General features: G+C 41.1%; 1 protein-coding gene across 2 annotated transcripts in view; it reads right to left on the bottom strand.

Annotated features, from left to right (window-relative positions):
• Positions 1-22,835, bottom strand: part of LOC149068225 (EF-hand domain-containing protein 1-like) — a 52,138-nt gene that overhangs the window by 13,248 nt on the left and 16,055 nt on the right. The window contains exons 8-10 of one of the 2 annotated variants that reach the window (XM_089251816.1): positions 16,164-16,304; positions 14,011-14,308; positions 13,141-13,204 (exon numbers count right to left, since the gene is read on the bottom strand). In XM_089251816.1, the coding sequence (XP_089107942.1) occupies positions 13,141-13,204; positions 14,011-14,308; positions 16,164-16,304 (503 nt within the window). The remainder of the gene's footprint in view (positions 1-13,140; positions 13,205-14,010; positions 14,309-16,163; positions 16,305-22,835) is intronic. The other variant, XR_016195224.1, reaches the window with a different exon arrangement.

Raw genomic sequence — 22,835 nt, forward strand, 5'->3', positions numbered from 1 at the left:
TTGTAAAGAGCAAATCAGTTTTGCAACTAAAGAAAGAATTCCAGATGCAGGGCTCAGCACGGATCATGGCCTCAAAACTAGTGAAAATAGTGACCAAAATATTTAAAAAAGTGACCAAATAGTGACCAAAATGTTTGAAAAGTGACCCAATAGTGACCAAAATAATTTTAGAAAGAGACCAAATGGGCAATGAATTTTGATTATTACCAAATTGAATGAATTTAGTTTTCACTAAACTTTGTATTTCAATGGAGCTCATCGAAATTGCTTTTTTTACATATAGCAGTGTGAAATAAATCAAACTCGAATGCATTCTGCTAACCAGAAAAGTTTTGAATAACTTATCAAATTTATCAACAACTATGTGTGAGAGAGTAACATTACATCCTTTCTAAGTAACAGTAGTAATGCCTTCCCCCCCCCCCATAGGGGCCGTTCAAGTATTACGTCATCACATAGATGGGGGGAGGGGGTTTCCGATTTGCTGACGGGGGGGGGGGGGGTCGAAAATGACTAAAAATTTGCTTATGTAATACTTGAATGGCCCCATATTGCTATCCACAACCCATCTTAAAATCAATTTAAGCAGGAAAAACTTCAAAACGGGAAAAAATTTTCACATTCAAAGAAGGAAAAAAAAATGAAATAACACAAAATTTGATGAGAGAATTTGTCCCATCTACATTCTAGTGGATTTTTCATTGTTATGCTATGAATGACAGTATACAAAATGTACTCAAACTCTTTTTTTTAACTAAGTACAAATTGATTTACATAATTAGGTTTGTATAACATCTTCCAACAAATTTTAAGAAATTTACTATAATGATTGATTTAAAAAAAAAAACTAAAATTACATTTTTAACAATATTATTTTAAATTATTAAATTAAAATATTACTTAAACTACTGAATTAAATAAATTATTTAAATTAACTAAATTATTTTAATTGTTAGGGGCCGTTCAAGTATTACGTCATCATCGATGGAGGGGGGTGTTTCTGACTTGCTGACTTTTGATGACAAGGGGGGTTTCGATAATGCTTACGTCATCAACCACCCTTTATGAAAATATGAGTTAGGATTCAGAGGGGCAGAGCTGATGACGAAATTTTGCTGACAAGGGGGGGGGTCAAAAATGGCTAAAAATTTGCTTACGTAATACTTGAACGGCCCCTTATACGTTGAGGGAGGGCAATCCATCCCCCCCCCCCCAACGTCAATGGCAGAGCCTAATGATGTATATCAATTGTCATCTGCCGCATCTCTAAGACCTTCAAGTCTATCTGCACCTATGGCTGGAGGACTGGGAAGGGTGGGTGGGTCTACTCTTTTACAGGCGGAGGAGGCTCCAAAATAATACTGCCCTTGGGTGAGGGAGAAAACAAATCAGTTTTGAAATTGTTTGGTTTTTGAGAGAAAAATTTTTAAATATATATTTTCCTTTTTTTTTACACACAACATACACCCTTGCAAAAAAAACATTTACTACTTTACCCAGAAACAATATAATTTTGCCCCCCCCCCCGTAATTTTTAACAGAAAAAGACTCCGCGGTCTTCCCCGGTAAATTTCCCATGAACCTTGTAAGCACCAACGTGGCGACTTTTTTCCTCGCCAACCAATCGCCGTTTTGCGGCGATCAATTCAAGATGGTTGACAAAGGGCACATAAAATTACAAAAAAATATATAATTTATAACATGAATCAACCAAATATGCGGCAATATGCGAAAATCGATAGAAATATATCGGGAAATACGGAAAATTAGGATAAAATGAACACAAAAATCGAATCAACGACATACGGGGTTTATAAATGCGGTTGATAGAGTTTATGGATGCTGCTGTCAGGGCTACTTATTTTAGCGCGAAAAAAAGTCGCCACGTTAGCTCGGACTCCTCCCGTAATTTTCAAAGAACAAAAGCAGTGAATTCGCCCCCACCCGGGGCACCCGATTTACCATGGCCGTAATACGATATTTTTTCTGGAGAGGAAATGTAATTTTACTGCCCCTTGACTGTGAAATTCGATAATTTTGCAAAGGAATTTATTTCCTTTTCTTAAATATACCATTCCATCAAAAATTCCATTCGAGGCATTGCCCCCCCCCCCCTAGTTTTGGATTTGATCACGGTATGTAGCAACCCGGGCCGCAAGTACGAACGAAAATTTACTATCGCCCGGGGCCGGTATCCATTTTTAATAACGGAAAAAAGAGTAAACTCGGCACCCTTCCTCGTTCAACACCCGTGGAACCAGACCCCGCCCTTTCCTATTGCGGTCATAACAGCGACTCGAGACAAAAACGTTGTAATAACTTCCGAGGTCTGAAAAGGGGATTTTTTTTACACAACACCGAGAATGGAGCGCAATATGTCGATATTAAGTCAACAATCAGCATCGTGAAGATGCTCTAAATTAAGTTACGACCAGAGGCGGATAAAGGTCAGTTGTTGACGGCCCCGGGCATAAAAAAAAATTAATATTACGCCCCTTAAATTATGAAAAAAGTATAAAGTAGGGGCCAAAGGCGCGGTCGCTGTGCCCACCGTTAAATCCACCTCTATGTACGGCTCGCATGCACGTTAACTGAGTTTTCATCAGCCTGATGACCAATTTTCATCTGATTTGGTTAAATAAACGTTGAATCCGAAGGTTTTTAACAACTGGCTGTTGCGAAGATATATTTTGGAAAGAGAGAAAATTCAACTGCCCCTGCGGGGAATCGAACCCACGTCCTTTCACTTTCCGGGTGAACGCACTAGACTACAGAGGCAACGAATCTCTCAATCTTTCCTTGGAGCTCGTGTACACTGAAAAGGACCGTACATGGACGGCCAGACCAGACTCAGGCCAAGCTCACAACTGCTGACGCTGCCACTAGATGGAGACTTATGGAAGGATGACGTCACTCTCCGCTACCACACGAAGGTTTTTAATAACTGGCTGTTGCGAAGATATATTTTGGAAAGAGAAAATTCAACCGGAAAGTGAAAGGACGTGGGTTCGATTCCCAGCAGGGGCAGTTGAATTTTCTCTCTTTCCAAAATATATCTTCGCAACAGCCAGTTGTTAAAAACCATCGTATGGTAGCAGAGAGTGACGTCATCCTTCCATAAACGTTGAATTGCAGGATTCTGTGATCTTATAAACAGTTCTCCTTTCGATCATATCTGGGGCTACGGTTTCTTGCTGAGATTTAAATCCAGTTAGAAAAATAGTACGAATTTTATTTCTAGATAGATCGCGATTTTCAGTCGGATGATTTTTTTTTTTATTCTAAGTAAATTCAAAATACTTGCGAGCTTCTTTAACGTTGGCCAGCTACAAGAGTATTCTCCAAAGCGTACTAATAATACGCTTAATACGTATTAATAGTATGCATCTTTAATATGCGCGCTTTGGTATTCTCCCGCTGCGCGTAAGTTAATTTCTGCACGGGCTCTCTTTATAAACTCGCTCAATGTAAATGAGCCTTTAAATCGTCATTTCAAATGTTAAAAAAAATTAATAAAAGTAACGATAGAACAAACAACAAATGTAACTTGCTCGATGCTCCAAGAAAGGAATTCGGCCCTTAGGACAAACTTTTTAAAACTAATAAAATAAAGGATCAATTTTAAAATAAGATGAAAATGAAAGAACGAGTGGGGAAATAAGAAAGAATGGTAGTAGAGGAGGGGAAAAAATTCTTTGTTGTAAATACGCTATTTTTTTCCGATCGGCTTTTCCATAAAATGACGACTCTTAACTATAAGGAGCTTTCTTTCCAAGCGCCTTGAAATCAAGTTATGCTGACGTCACACGGTATGCTCCCGGGAAGATAAAGACGCCTTCATATATATATATGGGTTCCTTGTACGATCGTAGTTCAATGAAGGGAGGGAGAAAATTAGCGACCTTGAACCGGTAAAGTTCGTCCTTGAAGAAAAGAAAAACACTGACACCCGAAAAGCGCGCGAGACCGAGGTTTTTTTGCTAAAAAAAGTGGAAAAAGTGACCTGGGCCCGAAAATAGGTAATAAAAGTGACCAGCTTCTAAAAAAGTGACTTTTAGGGGAAAAAGTGACCCGTGCCGAGCCCTGCAGATGCAGCTAAAAGCTGAAGTGCTCTACTGCGATTTATCAACAGGTACAGTTCAACCTTATATTCCAGAAAATTTTCGATATGATGTGTTTTGGAATATGCACAAACTGTCATACCCAGGAATTAGACGTACTGTTGATTTGGTCAGAAAGCGATTGATTTGACCATGTCTAGCTAAAGACTGTGCTAAATGGACAAAAGTCTTCTGCATACCATGCCAAAAATACAAAGTACAAAAGCATGCAAGGTCCACATTACAATCGTTTGTGGAACCTTCTCAATGATTTCAACATATTCACCTAGATATTATTGGCCCAGTGCCAATTTCCGATGGATATTTTTATTGCCTAACAATGATAGACCGGTTTCACGATGGACAGAAGCGGTACCTCTCCGCGACATAACAGCAACCACGGTAACTGCAGCTTTTCTTTCCACCTGGATTTCTCAATACAGAACACCGTTAACAGTAACAACTGTTAACTGTTACGGTAACTGCAGCTTTTCTTTCCACCTGGATTTCTCAATACAGAACACCGTTAACAGTAACAACTAATCAAGGTCACTGATTCGAATCGCAGCTATTCCGTGAGCTGTCCAAATTCATCGGAGCAAAACGGGTGAGGACAACTGGAATACCATCCTCAGGTGAATGGTATGTTGGAGGAGTGGCCCTTTCAAAGCCGCGTTTAAATGCCATCGAACCCATAAATAGACTGAAGCATTACCTACAGTTCTGCTCGGTCTTCGGTGCTCTCTGAAACCAGATTTGGGGTGCACACCTGCAGAACTACTATACGGAGAAACTTTACGATTACCTGGTGAGTTTTTCCAAGCATGAACTAATTCCAACTTAACTGACGCTTCCGAGTTTCTGCAAATGCTGAGAACTCACATTCAAGCAGCCACGACCAATCAAACGGCATGGAAGACATCCAAATTTGTTCGCCACGATTTGAAAGCTACTGGCCACATTTTCGTAAAAACTGATAGGGTGAAACGTCCTTTGGAACAGCCATTTGAAGGGCCATACAGAGTGATCAGCCGGACGGACAAAGTGTTCAATGTGGACATAAGAGGAAAACAGTGTCAGTCGATCGGCTTAAACCGGCATTTCTAGTCAATCCGACGGTTGAGCCGGTACCCATATTTTTAGACGTACCAACTGCAGTTATGAATGACGGACTAACAACTGATTCTGATGTGAAACAAGTCAAAACCGCTCGTTCTGGACGTACTGTCCACTTTCCAGATGGTCTACAGTGCTCGCGATCACTAATGCTAATCCATAGTACGTGTCGGGGCCGAAATAGCTTACATTGGGAGAGCAAATGCGTAGAAGAAACGATTTTATTTTACGTAATACAAGCGAGACATGCGTACACGTAGGCGTCGAACGAACATATCATACAAGGGAAAAAAGATACAAGGCAAAAGAAGACAAGCGAAAAGTCACGTAACGTATCAGTTTCGCCATCTGGAGGTGACCAGAGGGATTACAAACGTAAGCTCGTACTATTCCCAACATCCTCCCCACCCTGGTCAACCTCCAGAGAAATTACCAATTGAATTGGCCGTCGAATTTCTGTTCCACTGGCTGTACGTAGAATACACGAACGAATGTTGCCGTCACGACCTTTGACGAGAGATAATACGCGTGCCTTCGTCCACATGTGTCGAGGTCTTGCATCTTCCTGTAGGAGGACGACATCTCCAACTCGTAGCTGAAAACCTTGGTCTTTATTTTTCACTTCGTAGAATGTCTTCAGCTCTAGTAGGTATTCTTTCCTCCATCGGTTCCAAAAGTCATTCAGTGAATCTTGCTGCAGTGACCACGATTTCTTGAGCTCGGTAGCTGCAGGAACCTTTTCGTGAGAAGGAAGGGTTGTCAGTCGTTGTCCAACCAGGAAGTGGGCAGGCGTGAGAGGTTCTTCGAAGCTGTCATCTAACTCGATATCAGCTGTCAATGGTCGGCTGTTGACTGCGGCTTCAATTCCAGCTAACGTAGTCGTCAGTTGTTCGTCATTGAGAGATGCACGACCTAATGTTTTCCGTAAACAATGTTTGACGACACCAATCATGCGTTCCCACCATCCTCCCCACCAAGCCGCTCGAGGGGCTATGAATTTCCAAGTGATTCCGTGGGAGGAGTAGTATTGGTGAGCAGAAGGTGAAGTCATGGCACCCCAAAGGACGGAAAGCTCACGATTTGCGGCGTGAAAAGTCTGCGCATTATCCGAATATACAGTGTTGGGAACACCTCGACGAGCAACAAAACGTGAAAATGCCAGCAAAAACTTATCTGTAGAGCAATCCGTGACAAGCTCGAGATGAATCGCTCGAGTGACAGCACATGTAAACAACAAGATATACACTTTCACTGAGATAGAGCTTCTACGAACGTATAGTGGGCCAGCGAAGTCTATCCCCACGACACTGAATGGTTTCGACTGTGTGACTCTATCCGAAGGAAGTGGTGCTTCAATTTGAGCCGGTGGCGTGTTTCTAAAAATTTTACAGGGAAGACACTGGCGTAGGACACTTTTTATAATCTGTCGACCTCGAAGAATCCAGTAATCATTTCGCAGTTCTGATAGTACCACTCTCGTGCTCAGATGATGGAGACGAATATGTACGTGACGAATGAGCAATTTGACAAATGGGTGTGAACCATCGAGCACTAAAGGATGCTTTGAAGCAGCTGGAAGTGATGCGAACTGCAAACGACCACCAACTCGTATCAGATTGTCACTAAGAAATGGATGGAATTGTGCAATTTTCGAGTCTTTTGGAAGTTGTTTACTATGTCGCAGAGCATCATAGTCAGACGGAAAACAATCTATTTGAACTTGACGAATCCAATAACATTTCGCTTTTTCGAGTTCTTTTGCTGTCAATTCGCCATGAAGTTTGCAAGACGTGCGACAGTTGTATATGAATCGTTGCATCCACGAGGTAACCCGAATAAGTTTCGCGTAAGAACTGAAACGAGAAATGTCAATCACTGGGAGAGACGTAGATATCAACATTGAACTTTTCACAGTCTGACGAATTTCTGTCGAAGGTAGATTTGGACCAGTCTCAAGAGCATCATTCAGAGATGGGTGTCCGTTGACATGTGACGATGCATCAAACACGATACGACACTTTTCCGACTCAAGAGTGGTCTTCTTCACTGCGTGGTGAGGGAGATAATAAATTCTAGGACTTGACGATTCTGGCGCGATTTCGACGTGACCGTTCTGTATGTAACGTTTCATTTGCTGAATGTACATTTCCCGAAAAGGGCGACCCTTATCCAGACGTCTACGAAGAATGTCAAAGCGGCGTGAGGCAATAGGTCGATTGTCCGACGTGAGGCATACGTTTTCTTTCCACGGTAGTGAAACGACACGACGATGGTTTTCCAGGCTGTAAGATTCGTGGAAATCTCGCAATATTTTTGCTTCACCAGTCGAGAGTGATTTTTCGTTTACATCGGTGATTCCCATGGCCTCGAGTTCCCAGAAGCGTTTGAACGAGTCATTTATTTCTTCAGCACAAGTAGTAGCCATGCAATGAACAGTAGTGTTGTTCGAAGCAGGAGTGTGTTGGACAAGAACGTTGGAACGGGTACCACTCAAGATATGTCCGAGATGAGACGGAACAAGAACGAAAGTGTCTGACAACTTGACCGGCGAATCAGTTTTCACTATTTTCCAGTAATAATCGCTACCGATGAGAATTTGAATCGGGATGTCGTCAGAAGAGTGAGGGTCCGCAAGCTGAATTCTGCGTGAAGTAGCAAATGCACCAATGTCTACCGGAGCCGTGGGATGTGAGGCGTAGGAATTATTGCTTTCGAAAGCAACTATCTCTGTTATCGAGCTGTTATCCCCAATGCTAGATAAGAAAAATTGCACTTGACGTCGATACATCGATTGTTTTGGCCCAGCTTCGAATGCACTAATAGACAAGTTGACCGATTGCAGCACATGCAATTGCAGTTCATTCACTAAACTGCTGTGAATGAAGGAGGTTTGACTTCCGGCGTCTAACACGCATCGAGACAATTTGCAATTTCCGTTGGGACCGAATACCCAAATACGTGCAGTTTGCAAATACGTAAAATGGGGCGATACATCAATTTTACCAACAGCAGTAGAGGCATGAAGTGAAGGACAAATGGATACTTATGTGATGTTTCCTTTTACAGTTAGAACAGAAAGCTCTAGCACGGCGTGGGCAAGTTTTAGCATTATGCGAACGGTTAGTACACAAAAAACAACGACGAGTTTCTTTTAGCTTCTGCAGTCGTAATTGAACATCAGTTATCACCGAGCAATTTTGGGGCCAATGATCATACGATTCACAAAATGGGCAAAACGGTGACGGATTTTTCTGGTTACGTCGAATGCGAACATGAAATGCTTCCGTAGTCGGGCGGAAATTCGAAGGTGGCAAAGGAAACTCACCTTGCACTTTGCTTGAAAATCGAAATCCGTCGATTTCTTCACCGAGGACCTGCATCAGCTTGGATATGTCCATGTCCGAGATATCTTGCCGTTTAGAGTGGATAATCCACCGTTGACGAATGTCCGTAGGAAATGTGCGAAGAATCTTCGGTGTCAAAATCCGACTGTAGTTATCGACATCTTCGCCGAGTGATCGGAGAGCTTGAATATGGGCGTTAATTTCCAAGTAGGTGTCGTTGAGAAACTCGGGCGATGAAGCTGTCGCTGGACGCAGGCTGTTGAAGAAATCGATGTGGGTCTGTATGATGGTATCCTTGTTGCCGTACCTGTCGATCAGCATCTTCTTTACCGTCTTGTAGGCTTCCGATGTGACGCCGATTCCCTCGACGAGCTTCTTGGGTTCGTTTTGGAGATACCCCCGTAGAAAAACGTGTTTGTCGATGGTTGACAGTTGAGGATTCTCGTCGATCGAAGAGGTGAATTGTTGCCAGAATGTCGGCCAGTCTTCAACACAACCGCGGAAGGGCTCTAGGCGTATTGTAGGCAGCTTGAGAGCACATGGTGATGAAGTCGATGTAGGTTCAGCTGAAGCGGGAATCGAAGTAGCAACCAGAGGAGGCACCGTCGTTGGAGACTTGTTGCGTTTTCGTAGCACGAGAGAAGCATCGAACAAGGCACGTTTCGCTTTCTCAGTGTATTCCTCGCATTTTTCGACATCGATCGCGTAGTCCTCGTCTGATAGTAGAGCGTGAATACCGTCGTCAAGGCGAAGTAATTCGGCCAATTCCTCCGTCAAACGAGAGACCATGAAGTCGATTTCCGAGTCGGTTTCCTTCCCGGCACTGTCCAACGTTGAAACGAATCTAGTCACCTTGGCGCGCACCGTTGTCCGTTTCCGATGGAGCGTCGTTAATTTCTCCTGATCCATATCCATATTAAGACGAGTTTCGTTGGTCAAAATGTTCATCCGACAGGTTTCATTCGTCAAAATATTCGTTTCGGCGTGTTTCGTTCACCAAAATATTCGTTCCGGCGGGTTTCGTGCACCAAAATATGTCGGGGCCGAAATAGCTTACATTGGGAGAGTAAATGCGTAGAAGAAACGATTTTATTTTACGTAATACAAGCGAGATCACTGGGGAGGGAGTGTGTGGTGTCCCACGCAGACGACCCTCAAGAGTCGGGTCAACTACCTCGAGTGTATCACGTGATCCCGAGTACTGGAGACGACCGTCTGGAAAACAGCAGCAGAGCAGAGAGTCACTACACACGAAAGCGTGAGATTCAAAATTTCTGTCTGTCTTCCTTTTTTATTCACAAAGATAATTATTATGTGTCATCGTAATAAATGTTTATTCTGAAAACAGTGATTCCGTAGACTTTTCTGGATCACGTGACTTGATTCTCCCATCTCTCCGATTCATCGTCTGATCGGGGTTAGGAAATAATTTCAATTTTTAGAATTCAACTGATATCATGATTTTAGTAATGTGAGCGTAATTCCAACATTATTACCTTTTCATTGGTGGGCCAACTAGGGTAATCAAATGACTCGTATTATAAAGGATGTTGCCGTATTTTGGGTCGTCTCAACCTTGTTCAAGGAAGCTTAGTCAAATACATAATTTTTTTACAGAGTTTATGGATGAAGATAATATAATTTGCATAACCGTAATTTCATTCCTAGGAGCCGTTAATTCTCAAAAGGCACAATGATACGATTGGGTGGTGACAATGCAACGAAAATGAATGGGTTGTCGGCTGGGCGCTTCCGTTGGCGCCAACATATTACCTGGCTACGTTTAACGATATATTTACTTAATTTTACATAGGACTCACAACCGCCATTGGTGTAGTGGTTAATGTAACCACTACAACCGAAGGTTGTGGGTTTAAATCCCATTCAGATCAGCTGTTTCTTTTTTTTCCTCCCTCCCATCTTCATTTCTTGATCTCTTAAATTAATTTTAATTGTTCTGGTAATCTTTCTGGTAAAAATTGGAACTTCGGAACATTTCCGGTCGCAGTATAGTTTTACCCGTGGACGGTTTTTGGAACATTCTGTTTGAACTTATCAGTTTTGCCATGTTTCTGGTTGTGGTGAAAACAGAGTTGATAATTTCAGTTCGGGGACAGGGCCCCCCGCCCTCCCCTTTAACAGCTGGAGGAGAGAAGCGGGTGGCAGAGCCGTTTGCACGCCATAGACCCGCAGGTGTATTTACTAATAAAACTAGTAGTCAGAAACATGAATGATGAAAAAGTATGATTTCTTGCCAAATGTGATAAACTGATAAGTCAGTTAATGCTTACATCACTCCCTCGCTAGCCAATCGTATCACTGTGCCTTTTGAGAATTAATGGCTGGTTTCATTCCTTTCAGAAAATTATCATTGTGAGGTTTAATTTTTTTTCTCCCACAAACCAAGAAAGCAAGCTTGCTTATTCCACCATTTTTGTTGTACCATAGTTATTTTCTGCACATGAGGGCTAATTAGACTGGGATCTATACAATTTATTGCTGGCTCTGAATAACCGCATTCTACATGTTTTGTTTTTTACGTGCCGAGAGGTTGGTGTGCTAATCTCTTAGTGTGGGACGTCCTGTGGTGGTAATCTTTTCTGTTGTCACATTTGTCATCGTTTCTGTTTTACCTCCGTGTCAGGAAAGTTTCTAACAAGGACGAATCTGTTATCAAACTTGCGACACCTCAAAACATCCTTTAGTACTTTAGACAAGTATCCTATCAACATGGGTGACCCCGCCAGAACACATTCAAATTTTGAAGCCATAGAACAGGGGCTCTCGAACTTTGCCAACTCTTATTTTTGATATGTCAAGCCACAACCTATCATTTCATACTTTTTAAAAGTCTTAGGTCTTGAAATATATCATTCTCTGATGTGTAACTCTGGTACGAATTTTTTTTTCTCTTTCACTATTCCTTTCTCTTCCCTTCACCACCAACAAAACTATTTCTAGCTTCTTCACATGCTTGACAAGCTCAAAGCGTCTCGGCACTTCCTGATACAATATCTTTTTTTTTTCAGTCAGACAGTGGTTCCCAACCAGGTGTCCAAGGACCCTTTTGGGGAACTTGAAAAAATTTCAGGGAGGGAAATCAGTAAATTTTTATGAAAAAACAATCGACTCTTAGAGGTGTATTTCCAATTAGGGGGAAGTATTCAAATAACGTGTAGTACTCAGATATGTCATTCATGTTTTGAGGGCTTGTATAGTTATTAAAATATAAAAAAAATTAACTTTTTATACAGACACCCCGTGCTCAAGAAACCAATTATAAAGTTTTTGCCCTGTCTTCAAATTCTACGTTTCTAAGTGTAATATTCACCGAGATATTCAAATTCGAAAAACAGAGAAAAGTTTGAAGGAAAAAAAAAGCTTTAATTGTGGGTAAAATGGTTTACTTGACACTGCTTTTCTAATTTCCCTCCGTTTCTCAAATTCAAATATCTCTGAATATTGAAACATGGATTTCTTTTGACATCAGGAGAGACAGGGCAACAACTTTGAAACTGGGTTCTTGAGCATAAAATTTTTTTTATTTCAATAACTATACAACCGCTTGCAACATGAATGGCAGATTTGAGTACATCATGTTATTTGGAAATTTTTTCTAATTGGAAGTATGTCTCTAGGATAAACGGTTTGCCAGTAATTTGTGGTGTCATGTGTTAGTTACATTAGTGTAAGCAAAGGGGTGGGTTTTGGGGTTCTAATCCCCCCCCCCTTCAAGCCGAGATTCTAGAGTTACTTTGGAGGAAAAAATGCAACCCCCCCCCACCTTTAGAAGGAAACAAAATTTAACCCCCACCCCCCCATCTTGAGAAACTTTTGCGTACGCCTATGGTTAGTTATACACCCTGCATATACAGTAGAACTTGGTTAATTAGAATTTTGGATAATTTTAACTTTTACGAACTCTCCTTGAGCTTTTTCATTTAATGTTAAATTTATAATTTAACTCAAAATTTTTTGGATAATTCAAAGTTGGAGGGGAAAAAAATCATGATTTTTGTATGAGCAAATTTAGTTTGAAAAAATTCTACAAGAAATCAGAATTCGTTAAACAAAAGGTTCAAAAGTCAAACAACAATTCAAGTTATTAGAAAAAAAAATCTTAAAAAAAAAAGTTTGCAAATTCTGTTTTTCCTTTTGGTTTTCTATTTTTTTACTCTTTCTTTGATAATAGTTTAATGGTCATTTTAACATTGTTCACCTGGAGTGCATCGAGAATGAGTACCACTTGATACTGATTATGACCAACTTATGAATCGTATGCTTCAAAATCTGAACTTTTTTTCTCAGCAACTTTGGACTTCAAATTACCCAAGTTGAACTGTATATACATCTAGTAAATGAAACGTACACGCACAGCTCGCGAGCATTTGTCCTCAAGGAATTTTCTAAAAATTTCATTAGTATACCGGAGCGAAAATTCTGTCATTATCACCACACGGATGACACATACCATTCAACCTTCAGAAATTGGAACTCATTCCTATCGAGACCAAACACGTAAACACACATGCACACTGTGCACATTCTTAATTCTTCTGTCGAGTGCATATACCACTTACTTCTTTGGTTCTTCCTCCAGAATCTGTTCTGCCAATAGGCTCCGATGTTTTTCAATCAACTCGGCTGTTGGAGAGGTAAAAATGGTAGAAAGCAACAAAAAATTACTGAGATGAATCACTTTTATGATTTTTTTCTAATTTATTGCACGAACGACAAAAAAAGTTTGTCTTGTCTTTAAGAAGCATCAAAATTTCGAAATTGTATTTTACTCCAGTGTGAGAGAGAGTCCCTCCCTCCCCCCTCTCTTCACTAAGAAGAATCCAAACACCAAGCAAGTCAGTGAGTAAACACTCCTTGTACAGAGCAAAATGAAACGTGATGATGATGCAACATGCAAAAATAGCTTCAAAAGATTGTGTTAGTTAAAACAGTTTCAGCACTATTCCACACCAAACTACGATAGCATATCCTTCCGCAAATGAGTATACAAGTCCACAATTATAAGCTGAAACACGCCACTAAGACATCAAATCAAAAGAACAAGATAAGAAGTTAAGGGGAAAAAAGAATGCTAGCGATTACTAATCAATTCCAAAGGAACGTTTGAGATGCTTTAGAGCATCACTGAAAATGCATAATTACTGAAGCAATAATCAAGGCCCGAATTAGAGGAAGGCCAGGAAGTGGGGGGGGGGGGAGGGAACTGCCCCGGGCAGCAAAATTTAGAGGGTGGCAATTTTAGCTGGGAACAAAGAACACCTTTATAAAATTATCTAATTTTAAAGGGGGGAATCAAAAATCCTAGTTACAGCCCTGCAATAATGATTACGATATAAAAATGTAAGTGCAAAAAATATACAAAGGACGATTTCACATTTTCATAAAATTCATAAGAGATAAACTTTAAGCAGAGATGCAAAAAAACTCACGGGGATAATACTGTGAATTTGCTTCCATGAATGACAGTACATATCTGTCAGCATTGTCGATGACGAATTTCCGACCCGACGCATATATTATTGCACCTACGTAGAAATCAGCTGCTTCATAATACTCAGGCCAGGTTTTATTCGTTTGCAAAGGTTTTCTCAAGCGAGTGCGTCTGAGGAAACGCCCGCCGTCTATTCCAGAGTTGTTTATGACAGGCTCGAATATGCTCACTGTGTCATCACCAACAAAAAATGTTATGATGAATTGTCTGCTTCTGTCTATTGGCCATTCTGTGTCCTGTATGAAAAATTGAGGAAAATAGTGATTACACAGAACGTTTTCCCCTATTCTTAGTCAAAAAATTAATTGACCCATATATAGGGTTGGCCGGTTTTTGACTGTTTAAAGCTTGGTTTGAATTTTCACGTTGAAAACCTCAAATATTGCTTTTCAATATAAAATTCCCGTTGAAAATACACACATGGATTGCATGTACTGTTTAAAGTGACAATGCTATACGAAGAATAAATACTTGATATGATTGTAAAATAATTTTCTGCTCCAGAGAATTATTTTAGACAATATATACATATTTTTTCTTGTAAAATATACAATTCAAATAGAGCATAACATAAAAGCTGAAGGAAAAACTATGAAATGATTTGATATTCTTCAATTTAAATGATTATTGACTTTCCAAAGTTCCTTCAACTGCTTACATATGTGTGTATATTATATATATATATATATATATATATATATATATATATTAGGGTGGTCCTTATTATAATGGTAAAAAATTCACTTAAACATTTTTTAAGTGCACACCCCCTTAATCTTTTCATTTTAGCATAATGTGTAAGTATACCAAATATGTCACCAATATATAAAACTTAACTCGTGACTCATCGAGCTTGATTGAATAGAGATGTAAAAGAAAAAATTTGCTAAAAATTAAGCATTTGAAAATGCATATTAAGAAAGTGTATGATTTTTTGCTATGAAATTATCAAACGGCATCTTCAAAAGGGCATATGAAACAACAAATTCACTTTTTAATAATATATTTAAATAAATGTTTGTTTAAGAGTAGCCTTCTTGCACTCTGGGTACTACAGGACTTCTGTCCTGTGTACTCCAGGATCATCCACTATCTCGGTGAGATTTTAAGAACCAACAGACTCTTCAAGAATGTACCTCAACAAAGCTATGACCACAGTGTCAAGGGACATTGTTTAGAGCGCATGGACGCTAGAATGTTCATCTTCGGATGGAATCAAAAACTTTCAGAAGATTATGATGTAGATTTTACAGTTGATTTTTAATTTCCCCCTCCATATATTACGATACGTCCATTGACGAACATTGATTATATGTGAATTTATATGTGCAATCTATATGTAATATTTTTATTCATTATTCTGAAGATATTTAATGAAATTTCCAGACACACCCATCCTCCGGGAACACTTCGATATCTCAATGAGATAGGAAGTGGGGTGTGTTTGGTTTTCAAAGGTCAAAGTCTGGGTACTACTTCCTGTGGTCTTCGATACATTGGAGAAAAAATTGATTCTGCTCTTCATCCTCAGTTAAGAGTTCATTGAAATCTTGCATCAATTTCACCCCTCTTTCGGCTGTCATTCACAACACTGAGATTCTGGAATGTTTCTTGTGACTTTATTTTTCAATCAACAATCAGTGATGTTTGGAAATTTCCCATATTTGTGAGAAAAATCATCCAAAATGGTCCACGCGGGAAATTACTTGGTGTTTGGATTAAATTCTACAGGTTCATCAAGCAAAATAATAATTTGAATTCTTTTTTATAAATTTAGCACAGTGCTTCCACACCTGCACCTAATTTCTGTGAATCTTCAATTTTTTTTTCAACTCCTGGAGTACATCAACAGAATACTTCTCCGCGTATTTGCAAGGTTAAAATGCTTCAGTGCACCCAAAATCATGAAATACACTATAGGTGATCATGACATATTGCCAATCCGCTCGCAGACAAGTTCAACACACATAAAACCAGAGGGAATATTTCCCAGGCATACAATGAACTTCGAAAGCACAGAAAACTGGAAAAATAATTTTTTGGAACTTATGAGAAAAATACAGATTGCAAACTAAAAATAAATCTGTTTACCATGTGAGCACGAAACCTCAGGTATTTGTCATCGCTCTCATAAACTTTCAATACATCTTTCTTAGGTGGTCTAGGCACAGAATATATGCAAGACTGCAGCGAATCTTCCCATGTTCCAATCCCGTTATGAGGAGGCACATCCTGTAGATGGATACAAAAGGATGGGATGGTTAAGAAAACTAGTACAAAAAAGATACACACAAGCGCAAAAAACAGAAAGAAAAGAAAACTGTTTACAAATACGAGAAAGAGCAATCTATTACAAGTAGCGGCAATTTGTTCTCTTGATACAATGTTTCCTGATTTTTTCTATGATCTACTTTTAAATATTGTTGATGAATATCAAACACTTCATCTCTTTCAGCAATATGGATCATTCGCCAACCCCATTCCAAAAACTATATTTGCCAAACCATGTTTTTTGCATTACCTGCATTTAAGTGTATAGCACATGTCAGCCAAACATAGAAAGAGTGTCAATTTTCAATTTAGCGCCTTTCCTATGGAAATATTTTTCTCAGACACAAGCTTGAGGAAGCCATATGTTATACGAACACAAAGGCCACAACAGGCAAATTGCCCAACGAGGTGAATGGAAAAAGATGCCCATAAAAATATGCATGTCAAATATAGACCAAAATACCGTAGCCATATATAATATATATAAATATATACTATATGCCATATGCCGTATATAAAAGAATAGATCATGAAAGAAAAAACTAATAATTAATGCTGTATAGTGCACGGCCCACAAAAAAATATATTACGGTTATCTTACCTAAGTATGGATAGCTTCTCAATTTATCCCACTATGTTTATCATACTTCTTTTTAAATGTGTCGATTGTGCTAGAATTCACGACCCACAGAGGTAAGCTGTTCAATTTACTGACAACCCTTTAAGAGAAAAACTCTGAGACATCACAACCTGAAATTGTCCCTTACTAAACTATACTGGTGTACCCTTGTTGAAGCAGTTGATTTGCACCACGAGGAGGCCTATCACATTGGGATGTAATGTGATAGGCCTCCTCGTGGTGCACTCTGGGTAACGCTAAATCTATCACACGTCATTGTCATCGCTTTTTGTGCTCATATACTTCACTTTCAATAGCCAAGATTACATGTTTTTTTCTACACATCTTACAGTACTTGTCTTGCATCTTGTTTTGTCCTGTACATGTTTATGTCTTGTGTCCAACCCCTCATTGTGGACCCCGCTTAGGCGGGGAGGGGTCCTCCCAGACGGGGCGTTGCTTCTAGCGTATGCTCTGTCTGGGACGCTGTCTACCTGCGTGTTTGCCGTGCGTGGAGACCCGTAAGGCTGGAGATGGGGATCCTGGTTAGCCTGATGCGCTAGCTTTGGCCTCGGATTCAGCCGAAACGGGAGGCTTGGATTAGCCCCGTCCAGGTCAATCGGCTGTGGTCGCCTCGGTGGCTGAAGGGGTTACACTACTGGGCAGGTAGAGGGGCCGGGCCTGCCGGACGTCGTTGAGGTTTGTTGGTGCTGCTTCACGACGATCTTGGATCTTGAACGCGTCTGCTCGCCTGCTTTGGTGGTGTATAGCTCCCACCTAACCTGACGTTGCTACTAACCTTCACCGGTTACGTGTGCGCGTCCCCTTGTAGGGCTCCATGGTGGGCATGGTGGGTGGGAGTGGAACCATACCCATTCAAATATGGGAAAAAAATCAAAATGCACCAAAACGTCAAAGAACTGCTTCAAACCAAACACATGTCAATGTAACTGCTTCAAATTCATCAACTGTCTCATTTTTCTTTCTGCACTCTTCAGATGCTGAAAAACCGCTGGCCAAAGTATCACCATTTGTAATAGATAAAGCTCTCTATGGCACAGTTGGTACCTTAAAATCGGTGAAGGCTCTTCGTTCAGGAGACCTTCTCATCGAGACTAACACATCCAAACAAGCCGAACTCATTCAAAAGCTCACATCTCTCGGAGACATTCCAATAACAGTCAAAATCCATCCCACGTTGAATTATTCACGTGGTGTCATTTCAGATACTAACTTAATTAACATGGATGAAGAAGAACTAACACAAGAGCTGGCGTCTCAAGGCGTAACATCTGCCAAACATATTATGAGCCGCAAAGATGGCAATCCAGCTCCCACACGAAACATAATTCTCACATTCTCATCACCAACATTGCCGAAAGATATCAAAATAGGTTATTATAACCTCAAAATCCGGCCATACATTCCTAACCCTGTTCGATGCTTTAACTGCCAAAAATACGGTCACTCACGAACGGCGTGCCGCAGTCAACCCACCTGCGCAAAATGCGGTGAGAAGGACCACATTTCGGACAACTGCACTAATTCACCATTCAAGTGCGTCAATTGCGGTGGCGACCACCCCGCATTTGACAGAAAGTGTCCGAAATGGAATGAAGAAAAAGAGATCCAGAAGATCAAGGTCCTCAATAACATCTCATATATCGAAGCACGCCGTCGTATAACCTCTAACCAAACTCCAATAGGTAATAGATCATATTCTAATATGGTAACAAATCCATCATCAGCTAATATGACTAACAATGTCACCAAAGCATCCGTAACAACTCAGACTGAACCAATAGCTGATACATCAACTCAAACATCATCATCTAACCAACCGTGTAATAGTTGTGGCTGCTGTTGCTCTGCTGGATTACGGAGGGAGTCCACTACCTCCGAAGAAGAGGCAGGAAAAGCAACAGTGCACACATTCAAAAAACCTACTGTTACTAAACCCAAGATTAATTCTGGAAATAAATCTAAAAAGACCGGATATTCAAGAAAAGCAATACAGAGAGCAATAAAATGTCCCACCCTCAAGAATGTGTCACTAATTGATGACAAGTCAATTGGTGACATGGATCTTGATAATCTATCAGAATCTGGTGGTACTCGCCGGAAACTAGACCGGAATAAATTTAAAGACCTCGAACCGTCTACTTCTACCTAATTTATGGCCAACATAATCCAATGGAACATTCGTGGTCTTAGATCCAATTATGAAGATCTCAAGGATTTGATCAATCGTTATCATCCTGTTTGCGTGGCACTCCAGGAAACTTTTACGAAGCCCTCGGAGACATGGAACATCAGGCGACATTCCCTGTTCCGTATTGATTACGATGACGGGAGTAGAGCCTGCCGCGGTGTTGCTCTGCTGGTTCCACATTACGTGTCGTCGCGTGTTCTAACGCTGCGCACGAACCTGCAAGCCATCGCGGTGGAAATCTCTACAGGCCTAAGAATTACCATCTGTTCCATTTATTTGCCACCAAATGACACCATCTTACAGAGAGATCTAGAAGATCTGATTGATCAATTACCTCCACCATTTTTTCTTCTTGGAGACTTCAATGCACATAACCTGATATGGGGTTCTAACAGCAACACCCCACGTGGCGAAATGGTTGAACGGCTGTTAGAAGACATGGACCTCGCCATCATGAATGATGGCAGTTTCACTCATTTTCATGCCCCAAACAATAGTTTCACTGCAATAGATCTATCCTTATGTTCACCCTCACTCTTGCCCAACTGGTCCTGGTCGGTTGATCCGGACCTCCACGGGAGCAATCATTTTCCTCTAGTGGTTAAGTGCCTTGATCGAAGCCATAGCATACCTGAGGGTCCTCCTCGGTGGAAGCTTGTGGCCGCCCGATGGGCAGACTTCACGGTCAAGGCAGAAATCACGGAGGATATGGTTTCGCAACCCGACGTCGACCACTGTGTCGACCTTGTGACCAGTTGTATCATCTCTCCAGCAAATGAAACAATACCTAAAGTCTCCTCGAAACTTCCTAAATTTCCTAAACCTTGGTGGAACCACGAATGTAATCTCACGATTAAAGCACAAAAGAAAGCATGGAGTAGGTTCCGGCGGTATCCTACCCATGACAACAAGTTGGCGTTTTTAAAAGCAAAGGCGATAGCGAGAAGAACCAGGCGCCAGGCTCAACGCGAGTCCTGGCAAAAGTTTACCACGGGAATCAATTCATCTACTTCATCGAAAGTCATTTGGGACCGGATCCGAAAAATCAATGGTCATTATCAGTCTCATCCAATCACCATTTTAAACACCAATGGCACTATCATCAGCGATGTGAGGGATATTGCGGATACCATCGCCGCCCATTTCGCCACTGTCTCCAGTGATGCGAATTATCTCCCATCGTTTCATCCCATTAAATCATCGGCCGAACATACATCGTACACCTTCCGGCCTTTTACACCGGAGGGGTACAACTCATTGTTCACCCTTCATGAACTGACGACGGCCTTGCGGCGAAGTCCTGACTCAGCTGTAGGGCCCGATGCTATTCATTATTCCATGATTCGGCATCTCTCACCAGAATCACTGTCACATTTACTTATTTTATTCAATCGGATCTGGGTCAGTCATTCATTTCCTGACACCTGGCGAGCAGCCATAGTTCTTGCATTCCCGAAGCCTGGCAAAAATCCTCAACAACCTAACAGTTACAGACCTATTGCTTTGACCAGTTGTCTATGTAAGCTCATGGAACGCATGGTGAACTATCGCCTTACGCACTACCTTGAGGTTAACAATATTTTATCGAAACATCAAAGCGGCTTTAGACGGTTCAGGTCCACAACATGCAATTTGTTACGCCTTGAGACATCAATAAGACAAGCATTTGTGAAGAGGGAGCATATGCTAGCCATATTTTTCGACATAGAAAAGGCCTACGACCGTACTTGGAGGCACGGAATTCTTTCCGACCTCTATAATAGCGGCTTGCGGGGCAACTTGCCCATTTTCATTAAGAACTTTCTTGCTCGCCGCATCTTTCAGGTACGGATCGGAAGCACGTTATCAGCTCCCCAAATTCAAGAACAAGGTGTACCTCAAGGTAGCATTTTAAGTGTTACACTTTTTATTTTAAGACTCAACGGGGTGTTGAACCAACTCCCGTTGTCTGTCACTGGCGCACTCTACGTGGATGATCTGTTGATATCTTACCAATCAGTGAATATGAGGTCAGCCGAGAGACAATTACAAACCGCTCTCAACAAGATTAGCAAGTGGGCTCATAATAACGGCTTTTCATTCTCCGCTGACAAGACTGTTGCTATGCACTTTTGTCGGCGTCGAGACCTACATGATGACCCACAATTGTTTCTCAATAACAATCTAATACCTATTGTAGAAAATACTAAATTCCTCGGCATCACATTTGACAAGAAACTCACTTTCAAACCTCAAATTGCGCAACTAAGAGCTCGTTGCATGAAGACGATGAACCTCTTGAAGGTCATCTCTTCTACATCGTGGGGAGCTGACCGTAAGTCGCTCCTCCACTTATACAAAGCTTTAATAAGATCGAAGCTCGACTACGGCTCCATTGTATACGGGTCGCACCTCTGAGCTATCTGAGTGTGCTCGACCCAGTCCACCATCTCGCCCTGCGGATTTGTTCTGGAGCTTTCCGGACGTCTCCAATGGAGAGCCTGTATGTCGAATGCAACGAGCCATCACTGACATCAAGACGCCAACAACTTTCTTTGAAATATTATATCAAAATGAAGTCTTTACCAGGTCATCCACTTCATCGTGTCACTTTTAATCCCTCATTTCATAGACTATTTGCTGCTCGCCCTTCATGTGTTCCATCTTACGGTCTTCGTATGAGGGCACTTGTGGAAGAACTAGAATTAGACATCAGTCGTGTGGCCCCAGTTGCTTGGCAACTGGCACCATGGGAGCAGTCTCTGCCAGATGTCTCTCTTTCATTATCATTATACCCTAGAGCCACCACAGCAGATGTCATATATCGACAGATATTCTTTAGGCACAGGGGTAGGTACAACAGGTACTTCCCCATATATACCGACGGCTCCAAGAGCCCTGGCCATGTCGGTTGTGCCTACATCTGCTGTGAGGAGACATCTTTCAAACTTCCAGACACATTCACTATATATTCGGCAGAACTGTACGCAATCCTTCAGGCTCTACGTCATATACGACGCAAACGCCACCGACGATGCATTATCTATAGCGACTCTCTCAGCACATTACAAGCACTGTGTTCCTGTACGTTTCACACTCATCCATTCATTCATTCCATTTTTCATGAACTGCATTACCTCATTCATCATGGTACCACAGTAAAATTTTACTGGGTACCAGGTCATGTAGGAATACCAGGCAACGAAAGAGCAGACACTGCAGCTCGAACAACAACTAACATTGACAATAACCTTTTGGTACCTGCCAGTGACCACTTCTCAATCCTCCGGGAAGTGATGCATCACCGCTGGCAGGACCATTGGAACAATCAAATTAATAACAAATTACATGCCATCAAGCCCACACTTGGCCATTGGCGTTCGAGCTGCAGAACTAACCGAAAGGAGGAAGTTCTGCTTGCCCGGTTGCGCATAGGACACAGTCGTATCACACAATCATATCTTTTATTACGAGAGAGTCAGCCACAGTGCCCACATTGTCAAAGTCCATTAACCATTGCTCATGCTTTTACTTGTTCACATCATCGTCATCATTTTATGACCGCTTTTGGTCAAAGTCATCTTTCACTTCATGACATTTTAAATTACCACAGCGATGCATCTCGCATTTTTAAATTCATCAAAGCCATTGGTTTTTATAACAAATTATAGATTTTTACAAT

Source organism: Pholcus phalangioides, unplaced genomic scaffold, assembly GCF_987345545.1.
Source record: "Pholcus phalangioides strain wild (caught in Gottingen) unplaced genomic scaffold, Ppha-v1.0 ptg000027l_1, whole genome shotgun sequence".
Lineage (NCBI taxonomy): Eukaryota > Metazoa > Arthropoda > Arachnida > Araneae > Pholcidae > Pholcus > Pholcus phalangioides.